General features: G+C 40.9%; 2 protein-coding genes across 2 annotated transcripts in view; one reads left to right on the top strand and one right to left on the bottom strand.

Annotated features, from left to right (window-relative positions):
- Positions 1–256: 256 nt before the first annotated feature.
- The window catches only part of LOC140927751 (mucin-like protein), a 38,206-nt gene continuing 20,787 nt past the window's right edge, over positions 257–17,675 (top strand). Inside the window, exons 1-8 of the mRNA XM_073377435.1 lie at positions 257–353; positions 2,038–2,226; positions 3,521–3,703; positions 7,355–7,471; positions 14,446–14,667; positions 15,276–15,461; positions 16,395–16,537; positions 17,123–17,482. Coding sequence (XP_073233536.1) covers positions 17,204–17,482 — 279 coding nt within the window. The 5' untranslated portion in view covers positions 257–353; positions 2,038–2,226; positions 3,521–3,703; ... (3 more) ...; positions 16,395–16,537; positions 17,123–17,203. The remainder of the gene's footprint in view (positions 354–2,037; positions 2,227–3,520; positions 3,704–7,354; positions 7,472–14,445; positions 14,668–15,275; positions 15,462–16,394; positions 16,538–17,122; positions 17,483–17,675) is intronic.
- Positions 11,052–12,720, bottom strand: LOC140925640 (uncharacterized). The gene has a single exon (XM_073375554.1). It carries the CDS (start codon positions 12,657–12,659, stop codon positions 11,052–11,054), a length of 1,608 nt encoding a protein of 535 aa, XP_073231655.1. The 5' UTR covers positions 12,660–12,720.

Here is a 17,675-nt window from a genome sequence, read left to right as displayed (position 1 = left end):
CGAACAAACAAATAAGCAAGAAACAAAACATGCCACCCTTTACTCTTTTTATACTTTTTTTTGTTTTTTGTTTTGTTTCTCATCTTCTTTTAAGCTGAATGCTTTAACAGAAGATTGGACATAATTTTTTTTTGCAGCTGTCAGTCAAAGATGTTATCATTGCCTGGAAGATGCAGGTTCGGGTGATGATCTTGCGTTGTGTAATAGCAACCAGATTTCGCTGCCTTGTTCTTATGGAATATTTCCTAGCATTGAAGAAGGGCAATGCTTTACAGTAGCAGGAAGGTACAAGTATCTGAACGGGTCCGAGGTAATTCACACAGGTATAGCACGAGGATGCATCGACTGCAAAGGTAAGAGAATTCTTTAGAAAACAGCTTAAGCCAAAGTTTACGGCACTGATTAAAGTTCAGGATAATATACTCCGAGCCATTAACAATGATTCCCTGTGTGATACTGCTCCCATTGGATCTTTTACCACAATGGAGGTCAAAAGTGTTGGGACCTTTCCAGTGATATTACTAAAACTAGAGACCCCTCCCCTCCCACCCTAAACAAGGTTGAATTTTGAGCAAAATGGGTGAGAATGAGTGCTTTTTTGGCCACAACATTGCTGGGGGAAGTGGGGGAACGACGGGATGAACCCAAAGCCGAACGAAAAATTGTCCTTAGGAGCAGGGTTCTACGTCACAATTGTTTGGAAGGGCTTTTTCACACAGTCCCAAGTTCTTTTGTCCTCCATTGCAGCCTTCGACACAGTTGATCTCCAGATTCTTTTGCATCGTATTTCATATCGTTTTGACATCGTTGACTGTGCACTCCAGTGGTTCAGATCATAATTGTCTGACCATTACCAGACTGTGAAAGTAAACGGTGGAGTGTCATCCAGTCGTGAGTTTCTTTACGGTGTTCCCCAGCGTAGTGTCCTTGGCTCTATCTTATTCCTGCTTAATATTTCTCCCCTGGGTGATGTTATGAGACAGCATAACGTTGACTTTCATTTGTATGCCGATGATACGCAATTACATATTACCTTTGAATCCTCCTCTGCTGATCTGGCAAAATTAGGGGAAGGGGTTGGGGGGTGGGGGCGGAGGTTAAACAGGTGATGAAAAAAGTAGAGAATTGTCGAGAGTAAATCTGATTTTCTTCTATAAAGCCATGAAATAATATGAAAAGTATTTAAGCAACAGAAAACGTTTTCCGTGTTTGCATAGCCTGATATAAACACGAGAGGGGTTGGGAGAATTCGAGACAGTTATGCAAACCCGAGACGAAGTCTAGGGTTTGCATAACCGTCGAGAATTCTCCCAACGCCTCGAGTGTTTATATCAGGCTATGCAAACACAGGGAAAAAGTTTTCTATTACTTTTATAAAATAACTTTCCGCGAAAAAGTGCAAACTCTTTGTATGGCACTGATTAAAAGAGAAATTCTTACCAGTCGCAAAGTCTTGTCCACGAAGTCTTGCACGCGTAATCAGTACTTGTTTTGCAAAAAGATGCTTTCCAAAATACGGACTTTTCTTACTTAAATGACAGCTTAAGCGAAAACAAATTGACACACCTTCTTTGTAACGATTTTCCGAGTTTCAGCCGACGAAGGAATGGGTAAATAAAATAAACTTGTCGAGTTTTGAACTCGAAAACTTTTTCAAATTTCGTGCTTGTTTGATTAGCGCGCGAAAAGCAAAAACATCTTGACGCCACAACCATGTTTACATACTCTCATGCAAACACTCCTCTCGGCCAATCAGAGCGCGCGTACTATCTTAGTTATTTTATAAACTAAGATTTTTCCCGTACTGATATATAACTTCAGTAATTTGCTGTTACGCCACCCGGTATGCATCAAAATATTACTACTTTGGCATTAAGTCACACCAGAGAATGTAATCTTTCCTATTCTGCCAATAAATTTTAAGCACTTCACCTTCTCTATTGTGCTTTCACTTTCATTTGTTTTTTAATATATGCTTCCGTCGATAAAGCGCCGCTTTTTGGGAAATACTACTTTACTTCCTGTCTTTTTTGGCAGACAAAGCAGCAGCTTGTGCAAAATTCAGAGCTGCTTTTAAAGCACAACCTCAAAACTGGACCTTGCTGGATTGTAACATTGAGTGTTGTATTGGCGACAACTGTAACAACCAGAACGTTACTGTGATTCTACCAACGAACGTGTATGCGACAACTCCAACTGTTCCTGCTCCTACATCCACGCCACTTGGTAATTCTTGATTTGTGTCTTTTTCTTTTTGTTTTGTTTTGTTTTGTTTTTTTAATTCGCCACGGCCTATCAACACTGTAGCCTGCGAAAACAGCCGCCATCACTCCTCGCTCCTCGCCACTATGGACGTTTTGCCAGGATAGACGTCTGGCTAGCGACAGAAGTTCCATACTGATGACGTAAAATCTGTCCGGGATCTACCCACGAGCTCTTATTGGAATATATAAGCTCTCATTAGAATATATTCCACGAATGACTGTTTTGTAATAGATTTGTCGCGTTTACATTGACCTTTCTGGTCTTTTGTCATTTGCCTGTCAATCGTGAACAAAACCCAAAAAAATAGACCTTTAGACAAGGGGGGCGGGGAGGAGGGGGGGGGGACCGGTCATCCATACCCTGAGATAAGGGGGGCCGGTCTCAAAAAAAACTTTTTTTCGGACCTTCGGTCCTCAGTTTGGTATAAAAATAAGGGGGGGGCGGCGGGCCCTCCCGGCCCCTCCCCTGGATCCGCCACTAATAACTACTACTTTCTCTTCGTTACGCTCTAACAAAACATCTTCGTGAAGGACGTAACCACAAGATAACGACTTGAAGTTTCTTTTCTTTTCCTGAACAGTTCGATACAGTCTCTTAGAATTCAACTCCAGAAAAAATTATCAACATTTGACAATTTGAACGATATGGAATAAGCGCGATTTTTTGGCGATAAAGTTTGAAGCAGCACTAATTCACTTATTTAAAAAAATTGACATTTTTATAGCCGTCGCCGTCGTTGTTGCTTAAGCTTCCTATTACAGGTTATCTAACTCCTGGGACTGAATCGAAAAGGCTAATGATACGTTACTTATAACTCGCACCATGTCAGGGAATCCAAAAAAGTCTTGGATTCTGGATTCCAGGTAATGGATTCCAGTCTTTGTCATTGGAACTTGGATTCTGGTTTTCAATCGCTAGTGCGATTCCGGATTCCTTGAGCTGTATTCCGGATTCCAAAGCCCAGGATTCCGGATTCCACATGCAAATTTTTTCTCGATTCCGGATCCCACAGCTAAAATTTCCCAGATTCGCTTACATGGGACGATATATACTAAAACCAATGGAATTGTTTCTTTGTTATTTTCTCTTTGTTGTTGAGCATGTTACCGACCCTAATAGAACAATTCTTTGGAGAGAGCGTATTAAAAGAAAAAAACGGCGTAATAAAGGAGAGGAAAATTATGCATTCATTTATTAGAGCAGTACGCGGATTTTTTAACATATAAATTGTATGCTTATTTCATTTTCTTTACAGGTGTGAACAAGACGACATGTTTCACTTGCACTGAATATGAACTAAGCGGCTTATCGTGTGACAAAAACTTTACTGTGGTGCCTTGTTCTACTCAGTGTGCAATACTTAGAGGACAGATAAAATATGACGCGTATGATCAAGTTATTGTTCCCATAGAGAAACGAGGATGCTTTGACTGTACAGGTAATGGGCTAGTTTTAATATTATCACGACGATACTTAGTGAAAAAATCTGGCAACCAGGCAGATCGATCGTACCATTCACATGAAAAGCAGCACAAAATCGTCTGAATTTTCCACTCACACAATGGCTGTCACAATTATCACTTCGTTTAGCTTGGTGATTGTTAAGGTTGTTACTAAAGAAATATATAACAATTATTCACCGAAGTGGAGGTGGCTAGTATTGGCTATTTACCGAGGCCGCGATGCGGGGATGTAAATATCCACTACTAGCCACCGACAGTGAGGTGAATAATTGTTTTAGTATATACTAAAACAGTGAGATAATTGAGCACAAAATGATGATTTTTAACTCATTTACTGTTGCCAACGATTACAATTTTGACGCGCGATGACCGAACGGCCGCGGTCGTCGCTTTTTCTTAGCGACAAATAAAACTTTTGAAGGCTTTTGTTTAGCTCTTGCGGGGAAGTTTCTTCAAAAGGAGTTGTGAATTCTGTTTGTATTTAAAATAATTCTGTAAAAAAGATTATTAAATTTAGTTTTAAGCTTATTTATGAACAAGTCAACAAAATAAAGTAACGCAAGACTTAAGCTTAATTTGCATTTGTAAACAAAAAACTTTTTCACCGGTTTTATCGATAACTATTCAAGTCAAAAAGACAAAGCTTTACCTGTTAAACCGAACTTCGTCACCTTCTTCATGTATTTTGGAAATAGCTTGCTTGATTAGTTGTGAAATTTCTTAGTTTGTTACGGCAGCAAACCGGGAAAGCATTTTGCACGCAACCTACGCGAGTTTGGCGTCGCTTGTTCGGAGGAACTGGAGGTGAATCAGTGAATAGTGTAGGATATTCACTGATTGAGTAGCCAGTCAGAGCACTATCCACTGTTTTAGTATATACTAAATAGATTTAGCCAGGGCTAAAAGCGAAGCCTCGGTTTATATACTTATATAATAAAAGCAATCAAATTTAAACTAATAACATTTGAACTCTAAGCCAGAAAAAATAAATCGTCAAACCTCCTCTTAACGTTGGGATCCTTCGGCATCAGTTTACCTTTAGATTAGCTAAAAGTCGCATATTTGCATTAAAAAAATCACTATTTTTTTTTTTTAATTTTATTTCATTTGCTATTCCAAAGTACAACAATTACAATTATTATCACAAAGCATACATGCACAAACTTACTACACACCTAAGCACACGTGCAATTCCACAATTACCACACAAGGTAATGCCTACTGTTATTTTACAAGTGCTATTCAAAAAAGAAGAAAATAGCCATTTTTTTCAAAAGAAGAAAAACTACCTAGATTACAAAGTCCATTTGTCCATTAATTTTTGTAAATTCTTATTCTTAGTGAAAATATATTTTTCTATTTCATATTTACCGTTTATTCTAACTATAAAACTGTTTATGGTTGGGAGTATTTCATTCCTTCTGCAACTCCATAAATATATTTTCCCTATAAGTATAACATAATTAAGCAAGGGGCATTCAGAAGATAAAAAGCCGATCCAAATTTCCTTTAATGTTAGGTGAACTAGTTGTTTTCGCAACCCAAAATAATATGATTCAATACATTTCCAGAATGAATTCGAATAAGGGCAGTCCCAAAAGATATGTCTAATAGTTTCTGATTCCCTTTTGCAAAAAGAGCACAAGTTGTCTGTCCTGTACCCAATCTTGAACAACTTTGAGTTGGTAAAAAGTATAGAATTAAGTATTTTAAATTGAAAGGCTTTGACATAAGGTTCAAACGCGATAGAATGGGGCAAGAGAAATGCCTTTCTGAGATCGTCATTAGATAGATTAAAATCCAACTTCAGTTTTTGTGCATAATTTGGGAGACAAGCCTTTTTTTTTTATCAAAAAAAGATAAAAATCTTTTGATTTCTTTTTTGCTATGTCGGAAACGCCGCCATTGATTTTAAAGGAAGGTATTGCATTAAAGGTACTCGAATCCGAGCGATTAAGAACTCTTAAGTTGGTTGGTATTGAATGTCTCATACTAGTCCATTCAAGGAAGTTTGTCTTTTTAACATTTTTTGCAATCTGTTCGTAGGATTCCGTTCTGCTGAGATCAAAATGTAGGTCTCCTATTTCCCAGATACCAATGTCCTAATATTTCTTGTAGAAAAAGGGCTTGTCGTCTATTCTAAAGGCTTGATTATTACAAATTACATAATGCCAACCGTTATTAAGAGCATTATCTTCTCGGAGCTCCGACCACCATTTAAGTAGTTCTAAATAAAAGGTAGAGGTAATTTGAAGATCCTTAACATTATAATTGCATTTAAAAAGCATTAGACCTCCAGAATCTTTCAAGATGTATTCAAGGTACTTTTTCCACGCGCCTGAGTTGTCACTAAATATTCGTTTAAGCCAGGAAAGACGGAGAGATTTTACCAAACTTTCAATATCCACCATTTTGATGCCTCCTTCTTCATAATTATTTATTGTTGACGCTCTTGTTACTTTATCTTTACCTTTCCATAAAAACTTATATAATTTATGATTTAAATCCTTGACAATGTGTTGCGGAGTAGGTAACAAAGAGGAGGTGTAAACGATCTTAGGTATAAGAAGTGATTTGATTAGATTAACCTTTCCGTAGACAGAAAGCCCCCTTGAGGACCAGATGTTGATTAGTTTTTTAATGTCGACGATTTTCTCTGAGAAATTCTTTGAGTGAGACAGCTTATGGTCATAGGTGAAAAAGACACCAAGGGCTTTTATTGGCTCTGTGGGCCATTTGATTCCTAGAGGTTTATTTTCACTGTTCTTCAGTGATCCTATCCAAATTCCTTCGGTCTTTGAACTATTTACCCGTAAGCCAGAAAGCTCCTTGAACTTATCAAGCAGTTGGAAGAGTTTTTGAGCTGACTCTAAATCAGCGAGTAGAGCAGTAGTATCATCAGCGTATTGAAGAAGTTTGGTCTCTTCTTGATTTATTACTATTCCTTTCATTTCTTCGCTAGCTCTGATGGCGATCGCTAAGGTTTCCACGGCCAAAAGAAAAAGACATGGGGAATAAAACAAAAATCACTATGCATCGAGTTCGATCACAGTAGTAGAATTCCTCCAAACTACGTATCGAACGCATAAACTTCATTCAAGCGGTATTCAGGCAGCTGTATTCAGGGCACGAGTTATGAAAAAAAAGGAGCACACTGCAAAATTATTGAATGGCAAGTAATGAATAAGAAAATGAATAGCAATTCAATGGAATATGTACAAAAGTAACACTTCAGTTCTAATTCAAGAAAGGCGAGTAGCTCGTCTGGCCTGTTTCGAAAAATCGCACGATTTGTAGTCTCACGATCGTGTTTTGAGTTAAAGTTATGAATGAAAAATGACAGATAAATAACTTAATATCTTTTTAATTTTTATTCAAAACCTCACATGTAAACCTAAATTCGTTCACGCAAGTTAAATCGGCTGAGCACATGGCAAAATTCAACGGTCGGGTTTATACCCCGCCTATAACGTACCCTGAATTAGTCTAAATTTTTGCATGGTATACGCGGAAGATTTGAATTCTTGTTCGGTCCGCAGTTGTAATTATATATAAATTGATTATACATTTTTGTAACTCACCGTGTGTGTTAAAAATCCCGTTTTCATTCCATTTCTTTACTCTAGAGAAAGAAGCAACCTGTTCAGCTTTAAATTCGTCCCTTGCAATTGGAAACGCCCACTTGCTGACTTGTGATGTTGAGTGTTGTGATGGTGACAACTGTAATCATCCAAATTTTACTGGTAAGTATCCAATGACTTGAGCTAGGCGACTAACTTCTGACGCGTACGGTAATGTAAGCTTATATACAGTATACAATATCTTAGTAAGAAACGAATTATATATATAAAAAAAAACCCAAAGCATTAAATATGAAATTATGTGAGGTACAATGGGGAAGTGTTCTTAAAATCAAACAGTGCTAATAAACGGATTTATACGCAGAGCTGTGTCCATATCTGTCCAGATTACGTGTTCAGGGAAATTAAATTAAAACGGCGCATTTACAAGAATGGATGGTACGCTAATTTTGAGCCGATTATTATACAGTGTCAGATTTTAACCCCTATGTTACTAATTGAATTATTCTAATAGCCGATTTAGAATTAAAGTTTTTACAAAGATCGCCAGAAATGGGTATGTGTAGACAATGTCGTAGCTTTATTCTTGACAATCAATCGAGTTGTGCCTCAGGGCACCGTTTTGGGGCCTGTAGTTCTTACAATCATGGCTAATAATATAAGTCCCACCTCACAGATTGCCTTGATGTCTTAATTACTGGTTCCAAATTACGTCATCAAAACTCAAACTAAAGAATTATCGAGCCTTCTGAGTTTTTATTTTGATGAAATCTTAGGACAACTAAACCATTTTATTTATACAAATCTACAAATCTTAGAAAAAGGTCTCTGAATGTTAACCTCCTTTCATATCATAGATTCGAGAGTTTATGTGTTGAACGGTTTTGATTTTAATTTCTGATGGCGTGACAGTGAAAAGCAGCGATATGCAGATGACGTTACATTTGGCCTAGTTTAACTGATAATGCCTGTGAGGAGGTAGAAAATCCTAAGGCTGTTGGGTCCGAAGAGGTACAGAGACGACAGCATCAACACAACATACTTTAATACGATAGATTCATACAGCTCTCCCTAATGACAGCTCTACCGCCCGTCAGCGGTCAGTTAGTACTTCATGTTACTACATCTTCCTTTTTTTTTTTTAAGTTAACTAAATGTCAATAAGGACAACGCAGTTCTCCAGTGTCCTAAAGTGAAACTAATCTTAGCATTGTTCGATAAGTCTGTCCGGTCTTCTTAGAGCTCCTCTAGGTCTAAGGCGTGTCAGCATCGGTTCAGGCTGCAAGGGCTTGTCCACTGCTGGTTGGTCGCCAGGGACAGGTAGTTCTACATAGTCTTCTTGGCTGGCTCCAGGAGCTGAGGATACGTCTGGGTTCCTCTCTCTTGTTGGTATCGGCTCATGATTCTCATAGTCTTCATTCTGGGGTGGGACCGGAGAACTTCCCACCAGAACTCTTCTTGTCATCCGGCGGTTTCTTCTCACTTGTCCGTTTTGGGTCTGTATGATTACAGATCTTGGACTCTCGTGTGGCTTAATCACTGTTCCTTCCTCTTTTAAATCGGGGATCCAAATGCGGTCACCGGGTGACAGTTCCTTTCCCTCTACTACTTTGTGTCTATGGTCATAATCGAATTTCATCTTAGCTCGGTACTCCTTCTCTTTCCTTCTGATGTGATCACGGTCTGGGGTCTCTGGCTTTAGCTCCTCCGGGTGACAGGGGACTCTTGTACGAAGTTTCCGACCCATGCTCAATTGTGCTGGAGAGTAACCGTGGTGCAATGGAGTATCTCTGTAATTCAGGAGAGCCAAGTATTCGTCATTACTCTTATTCAAGACCGCCTTCATAGTTTGGACCGCCCTTTCCACTTCACCGTTGGACTGGGGGTATCTTGGAGACGATGTTATGTGTTGAAACTACCAGTCTGTGGAAAAGTTAGTGAACTCGTGTGAATCAAACTGGGGGCCATTGTCGCTAAATAAGATGTCTGGAATCCCATGTCGACTGAAGATCTTCTTAAGTTGCAGGATAGTCTGGGCAGAGTTTACATTCTTGGACACTTGACTTATCTCTACATATCTTGAAAAGTAATCTACGGCTAGGAGGTAATGTTTATCCTTGTGCTGAAAGAAGTCTACGCCAACTCTGCTCCACGGTCGTTCTGGAAACTCAGTACCTTTCATTGGCTCAATGCGTTCTCTGCGATATTTCTCGCACATGGCGCAGTTCTGCACGACTCTTGTGATGTCTTGGGAGATTCCAGGCCACCACACTGAGGAGGCCGCATTTGCACGTGTTTTGGTAATTCCTTGATGACCATCACGAAGACGCCTTGATACATCTGCCCGCAGCCTCGGAGGAATAATGATTCGTCGTCCTCTCAGGAGCAGGCCGTCGTGGAGGGAGATGTTGCCACGTTCACTCCAGTATTTAGCTATTGGCCCGTGGACTCTTCGTTTCTCTTCAGGCCATCCATTCTGCACATACTGCATCACAGTTTTAAGTGTGTCATCACTCTTCAACTCAGAACGTATCTCATCTAACCGCTGGTCGGAGGCAGGTAGGGTTACCAATACAGCATTCACATAACACTCGACTTCGTCATGTAGGTCGTCCCATGACTTAGGCTCCTGGGCTTTACCCTCCTGGGGGGATCGAGACAATGAATCAGCTGTGTACAAGAGTTTACCAGGAACATGTGCGATGGCAAAGTCAAATCTCATGAGTCTCATCCTGAAGCGTTGTATGCGTACTGGTAGCTCGTCAATCAGCTTTGTGGAAAACAATGGAATCAATGGCTTGTGATCGGTTTCTACTTTAAATCTCATTCCGATCAAGAATTCAGCCAAGTGTTCAAGTGCCCATGTGATAGCCAAGGCCTCTTTTTCGATCTGGGCATAACGACGCTCTGTCTCGGTCATTGATCTGCTAGCATAAGCCACTGGCCTCATTTCACCGGACGGCTGCTTCTGCACGAGGACCGCACCAAGTCCAAAACTGCTGGCATCAGATGAGACCACGGTCTCCTTCTCTGGATCGTACAGTGCAAGAACTTGGTCGGATGCCATGTCTACTTTCAGCTGTCGGAAGGCTTCTTGTTGGGCTGTGCCCCACACCCACGCGTTCTCCTTCTTGAGCAAGTCTCTTAAGGGTTTCGTCGTCTCAGCCAGATTTGGGCAAAACTTCATAAGGTGGTTGACCAAACCCAGGAAACGTCTCAGGTCTGCAATGTTCTGGGGTTCTGCCATGTCGGTGATGGCTTTGATCTTGGAGGGGTCTTTCCTGATTCCATCACTGTCAATGATTTGGCCCAAGTATTGCAACCTGGATTGAGAAAATAAACACTTCTCAAGGTTGAGTGTTAGTTTCCTCTCGACTAGCCTGTCAAGGACTTGCTTAAGTCGTTTGTCATGTTCCGCTTGGTCTTTCCCGATGATTAGAATATCATCCATGCGGCACTTGACCCCTTCTATTCCAGAGAGTTCTTTGTCCATCCTCTTTTGGAAATGTTCTGGGGCTGAGGATATGCCGAAGGGAAGACGCTTGAACATGTAACGCCCGAAGGGCGTGATAAAGGTAGTTAGCTTGGCACTTTCTGGGTTTAGGACTATCTGATGAAACCCTGAGTTGGCATCAAGTTTGGAGAAGACTGAGCCTTCTGTTAGGCTTCCCAGGGTCTCTTCAACTGTTGGCATTTGATAGACTTCTCGGCGGACCGCTTGGTTAATCCTGGTAAGATCAACTCATATCCGCACCCTGCCATCGGCCTTTGGCACTACCACAATCGGTGAACACCATTCTGTCGGCTCATCCACTGGTTCAATAACGTCCAGTTGTTCCATACGCTTGATCTCCTCGTGCACTTGCTTCATCAGTGGCAGTGGTACTCGCCTGGGAGTGGTCAAACAAAAGGGTGTGGCCCCTTCCTTCAATTGAATTGTATGCTCACCCTCCAATTTGCCAAGGCCTTGAAAAAGTGATGGGTACTGCTTGACAATGTCCTCCTTGGTCCCTGATTGGAGTGGATGGCTATCAGGCATTTGATGGACAGCTTTAACACTGTATGTCCCAGGGATTTCATGGATAAGACCGAGACTTCGGATGGCGGGTATCCCCAGAAGCAACTTGGATGCCCCACTGACTACGTACACTGGTTCTTTAATGACTGTTTCGTCTTGTTGGAGGTTCATGACTGCACATCCAAGGGTCTTTAAAGGAACATCCCCTACTCCGACAAGTTCTCTGTCAGATTTTGAAAGTGTTCCATATGAAGACTTGTAGATGTGCTCAGGCATCACAGACACTTGTGCTCCTGTGTCGATGCACCATGCCAGCGTCTCTTGGTCTTGAATCTTGAGGTTGACATGCCATCCAGGGTCGGACCTACTGGTTTGAGAGTTTATTGCTGGTTCGGCCTTGGAGGTGTTTGGACTAGTGGGTGTATAAACCCCTCCCACAAATGTGAGGCTAAAGTTATCCTCGGTTGCAAGAACTTCGTTGACCGTCTTTGGAGGTACACTCTTGCATATGATAGGGAAATGTCCCATTTTGTTGCACTTGCTGCATCGTGTATCTGCCGCTGGGCAGTTCTTCTTGCCCGGGGGGTGTCGGCGGTTGCAATAACCACAGTTCCGGCCACTTGTTTGGAAGGGCTTCCTCTTGAAGTCTCGCTGGTTCCTTTGCTCTGTATCTTGACCAGCATGAGGGTCTTGCCTGTTCCCTCGCGGTGTGACGCTCTCAATCTCTGCGGTTTTTGATTCGTGTAACTCACGTTTTGTTGCTTCCTTCAAAGACAGGATTTTCACTGCCTTTTCGAGTGAAAGGGCTGCTCCCTCGTCATAGAGTTTTAGCTTGTAATTGTCTTCCTTGCAGGAAAAGGTAAGTTTCTCTCTAACTGCTTGCTCATAGAAATCGGCTGGGAACTTGCACTCGGCGGCTCTTTCCTTGACAGTCACCACCCACGAATCAAAGGTCTGTGTGGGCTCTCGTTTGAGGTGAAGCCAAAATTTCTCTCGCAGCATGAGTTGAGGGTCCCGTTTTTGAAAGTATTCATCAAACTTTGCCACAACGGTCGCGTAGTTGTCGGAGTCTTCGGCTGGAAGTTTCTCTTCTCCTCCCGCGGGGTCGTCACGCTCAGGTAGGTAGGTGAAATTCGAGTAAATTTCCAAACACGGCTCGCCGATGTGGTTTAATAGCAGCCCCACTTTCATTTCATCGGGTTTCTTTGAAGCTCCAATTGCCTTGAGGTAAATTTCGAATTTTTGTTTCCATTTTCCCCACGAGTGAGCAGGATTTCCCATCGAAATTTCCAGCGGTTCCGGTGGTTTGGCGAATGGCATGCTTTCCGCCATCTTGTTTTGAACCACGTGCGTAGGATCCGCGTGAAGTTTGACCGGTCAATTCGTCTCAGTATTTGATCCGTTTCTTCGATTGGTTTGATCTCCGCAACTGTAGGCTAGTAGGAAGGTCACGCTTCTGACACCATGTTGGGTCCGAAGAGGTACAGAGACGACAGCATCAACACAGCATACTTTAATACGATAGATTCATACAGCTCTCCCTAATGACAGCTCTACCGCCCGTCAGCGGTCAGTTAGTACTTCATGTTACTACAAAGGCCTGCCTGGGAAGAGGGGAATTTGATGAAGCTAAGTGTGAGTAAGAACAAGGAACCCGTCATTAAGAGAAGAACATCCGTGCCTCCTTGTGAGCCAATAGAGGGGAGAAGTGTGACGTCACGTTACCACAGTCGCAAATTTTCGGAATCACAACGGCGACGGCGAACAGCAAAAAAACAACTTTGCACGTGTATCACGCTTTTTTGTACATTTCTTAGCCGTTGTTGCTCGACTGCTACATGAAACTTCCTAATTTCACGCGCACGGTTTATGGAGTAGGTAAGCACAACACCAAAATTTTCTTTCTTTTTTTCTAAACTTAGATACGGTCCTTTTGGATTTAACCCAGAAAATTTCGCCAACATTTGACAAATTAAATGAAATTACATAAGATCGAGGAAGTTTGAAACAGTGCGAATCCACTTTTTAAGTAACGTTTTGGTTTGTTGTCATTAAGAAATTTTACTCCCAAGACAACTTGACGAAACGACTGCTTCTCTCTATTGTTAATATTAAATATATCTGAAACTCCTACGTGCATTTCAGGATATCTCAATTCTACCAGCTGGGATTTGCATTTGATGAAAGAACTGTAAGGCGTATGCATATCTTTAAATACCTGAACCAAAATGATATGCTGTCCGCTTACCAAAGTCTCCTTGAAATGTTAATGTTGGGAGGTTTAAGAAAGTCTTCGTGATCAGATCTCTATTTGATAAATTAAAGGTTGTAATATAGTATTTTTCTAGTCTTAGGGCTTGTTTACATGGAGGTGGGGGACTCCAGGTAGGTAAGGTAACCTGTCTCTCCATATAATCTCTTATTTTACTTTGGTCACGTTTTTATATGATAGTTAGGGTGACCATATGGGAGATTGAATGGACAGGCGGGTTACCCTACCTAAGCGGGTTACCTCACCATCCTGGGGTCCCCCACCTCCATGTAAACAGGCCCTTAGAAAGTTTTTACTTCGAATGTTGTTACCGTGAAAGCTTTATCATCTCGGTTTACCACTATTAATTCGATGAAGGCAACCCACGGCAGGGGGGGGGGGGTACCCCTTATATAAGCCATATAGGTATGTGGCGTCCCAAAGGGTATGATCTTTACGCCTTTTCGGTCTGAAATGGGGTATAGACTTTGCCTAGTTGGTTTGGAATCGGATATAGTTTTCAGGGGAATACGGGAGTGTATGAACGTACTATTGATTTATTGTGTCGTTTTAAATCCAAATGAATTTTAAAAGAAATAATATACGAATTCGAAATGGATTTTAAGAAATCTTTTTGTAAGCAATATAATTTAAGTAAATATTTTTAGAGGTCAGGTCTGAAAGCGGGTGTGGAAAATGAAATTTTCAGGGTATGAAATAGGCCTAGGATTTGGGGAACCGGGGGGCATCCCCCCACCATGGAGTACCCTCTCCTAGAACAAGGCAAACTGAGTTTAAAAGGGAAGCAAAAGAGCCTTCTATCCTATGTTTTCAGAGATGTTTAGACACTTATTTGTGTTTTTATAGCTGTCAGCAAAGCAAAACGATGTTATCATTGCCTCGAAGATGTAGGTTCGGGTGATGACATTGCGTTGTGTAACAGCAACCAGATTTCGTTGCCTTGTTTTTATCGACAATTTCCCACTGTTGGAGAAGGTCAATGCTTTACCGCAGCAGGGAGGTTCAAGTACCTGGACGGGTCCGAGGTTATTCACACAGGTATAGCACGAGGATGTATTGACTGCAGAGGTAAGAGAACTTGACAGCGGATATCTGTGAATATCGACCATAGGTAGGAAATATAAAATCTTGCAATCTTGGTATTTTTAATTGCGGGCGACAAGAGGAGTCCGTAATCCTAATCTCCAGGTTGTAATTACGCATGCGTCGCATGTAGCCAGCATTTGTTTAGACTTACACTAAGAATGATTGGAATGCACAGAACGCAATTTGACCACTCGTGTTTAGACCTTCTATCACTTGCAATCTGATCACGCGTGCTTTGGCGCGGGCGTCAAGTTAAGGCGCTTCATATCCCCGCCCCCCCCCCCCCCCCTCCCCCATTTTCTTTTTGGGGGCCTGTAATACGAGATGCAAAAAGATCTCGATTTGAAACTAATTCAAATATCATTCAACCTACAAAGCTTCTGAACGTACAGAGTATAAGCGTAATTTTAACACACATTTTGAGTGGTTATTTTGTCTGATTTTATTTTCTTCAAAACGGATACAGCTATAATGATGATATGCCTTCACCCTTTTGCTTTTATATACTCGATGTTTGGATACCTCCATCAGATGCGAGCATTAACGCTACTGTTTTGAAACTATTACTTTGCTTGTTGTCTTTTTTACAGACAAAGCAGCAGCTTGTGGAACATTAAGAGCCGCTTTTGATACACAGCCTCAAAACTGGACCTTGCTGGATTGTAACATTGAGTGCTGTACTGGCCATAACTGTAACAACCAGAACGTCACTGTGGTTCCTCCAACAGCCGCTTCAACTCCAACTCCTTCAACTCGACCTACATCTGAGCCACATGGTAATTCTTGTTGTAATATGTCAAAAACAAGGGCAAGCACGAAGCCCGAGTTTTTGACATGTCTACTTAAATGAAACTATAAGAAATTATGCAGTGATGTGCTTTCTCTGGTATTGCATTGTTTCCATGAGTTGTGTTAATCAATAAAACATCTCAGTGAAATGCAAGTGTTTGAGCTCAGATGAAAAACATGTTTCATTTCAAATGAAAACCCGGTGGTGTTTTATCTGGTGTTTCATTACGTATCAAAATTCATCCACCTGACCCAAATGGTCGTCATTTATTGGCTTTTGACTGCATGAGTAATTAATGAGTTTAAAAATTGCTTGTTTAAAATTCGCCTCGGCCAATCAATATAGTGACATGGAATGAAACAGGTCCTAACTGATATCAGCCCGTTTTCTAGCGCCAAGCAATCTTTTAAAGGTCATGATGACCACATCATTGAGGTTTTCGTACCTTTACGAGAGCAGTATGGGCTCTTTAACTTTCTTGATAATCCTTGTTTCTGTAGGTTTTTGATGTACCAGTTATAGATCGCGGCAAAAGGCAGCAGCATTACATCGCGCTACAACTAAATCTTCAACCCATTTCTCTCGTGCATCAGATTCGCCCCAACCAAACCTCAGCTTCTTCCACCTTCACAGACTCGAAAGGGTTAACATAAATTTCGGATTTGGATTCACAGAATCCTTTTGAAAACAACAACAATAACAACAAACAACCAAACAACATCGGCTTTTATTCTTTCAGGAAGCCGATATTGGTAACAACAAATCTTCCTGGTTGGGTGCCCCAAACGCTGAAAGCGCACTTTCACAATGCCCTGAATTATACCTTGTCGCAAAGTGGCGTATTAAAGCATACGGCTGTTTATTTATTTATTTGTTTATTTTCTTTTCCTTTTTGCTCTTGTTACGCTAACAACGTTAGACGGCAACTTGTATCCACACGGTCCAGAACAGCATGATAACGAGATTACTGAAGATACCTTCTACCACATATACGGCTGCAACAGAATCGATGCTGACCGGTTTGGAATCCCATTTTTCAAAAAAAGGCATAGCAAAGTGCATGTAAGTATTTTTCTTATACACCTTATTCCAAAAATTGCAGCAATATTCCTTAGCTTTTCTTTTATATTTACACTAATTATTTATTCAAATGAACTTTTTTTCTTGAAACGAGGTATTGAGAGCCAATTATCGTAATAACAAAATAATAACAAAATTTACCGCCAATTTGGAATAACGTGCATTGGCACTATTCGTCCTTTGAACAACTCTGTGCCTGGCACTAGTAGTTCAAAACGTGAATAATGGCATAATCTATCGATTAGATTTTAACAGACTTTTATCCATTGCGTAGCACAATTGATTTCAATAGATAATTTATCCGGGAGATATAGAGCTATCAAACGTTAAACAACCGGTGCCAGGTTTTTAGTCCTTACCAACAACCCTGCCTGGTTTGCACTTGTTCAAGGCCAGAGTGATTCTGCGTACCTTATTTACCCTAAGCAGGAATTGTCACACTTGTTACAATGCAGTAATCTGGATCGGTTTCATAGGAAAGTACATTATTGCAATTATGATTATGATTATGATTATGGTTATGATTACTATCATCATTATTCTTATTATTATTCGTTTTTTTATTAGATTTGCGCCAACGGTAAAATCCAATTTGAAGATCAATGGAGTTATTTCTGGCCCCAAAAATTTGGCAGGGCTTACTGGTGGATGAGAAATAGGGCGATTATTGCCCCATTTTGGGCGGCAGTGGACGAGTATGTGGCATTTAAAGTTAATCATTCGAGGGTTTATTACCAAGTTTACTCACACACGAAGCCGAAAGGCAATCGAACCAGTCATATTCTCAATATGGCCTCCCAGCACGTACAAATCTACGATGGAAGTGGAAAGTTTCACAACTTCTCAGCGACGTGGGTTCTTGTTGTGACTTGGAAAGATCTATGTCCGTTCTTCTACTATGGTTTACCTCGGCTGCAGTGTCGTTGGGTAAGTTTTTTACGATTTCGCAACTGTAGCCTAATTTTTAAGTGCTTACGCGCTTAAATTTACTTACATAAATGAAATAGAGGTGATGTATGAAACTAAATGCGTAAACGTAAAAAATGAGCGAGGTTTAACTTTGACGCTTACGAGTGACACCTCTCCGCTTACATTGCTTCTATTTAACTTACGGGTGTAA

Source organism: Porites lutea, chromosome 2 (assembly GCF_958299795.1).
Source record: "Porites lutea chromosome 2, jaPorLute2.1, whole genome shotgun sequence".
Lineage (NCBI taxonomy): Eukaryota > Metazoa > Cnidaria > Anthozoa > Scleractinia > Poritidae > Porites > Porites lutea.
The sequence above is the reverse complement of the archived record's forward strand: the minus strand, read 5'-3'. Positions and strand labels throughout refer to the sequence as shown.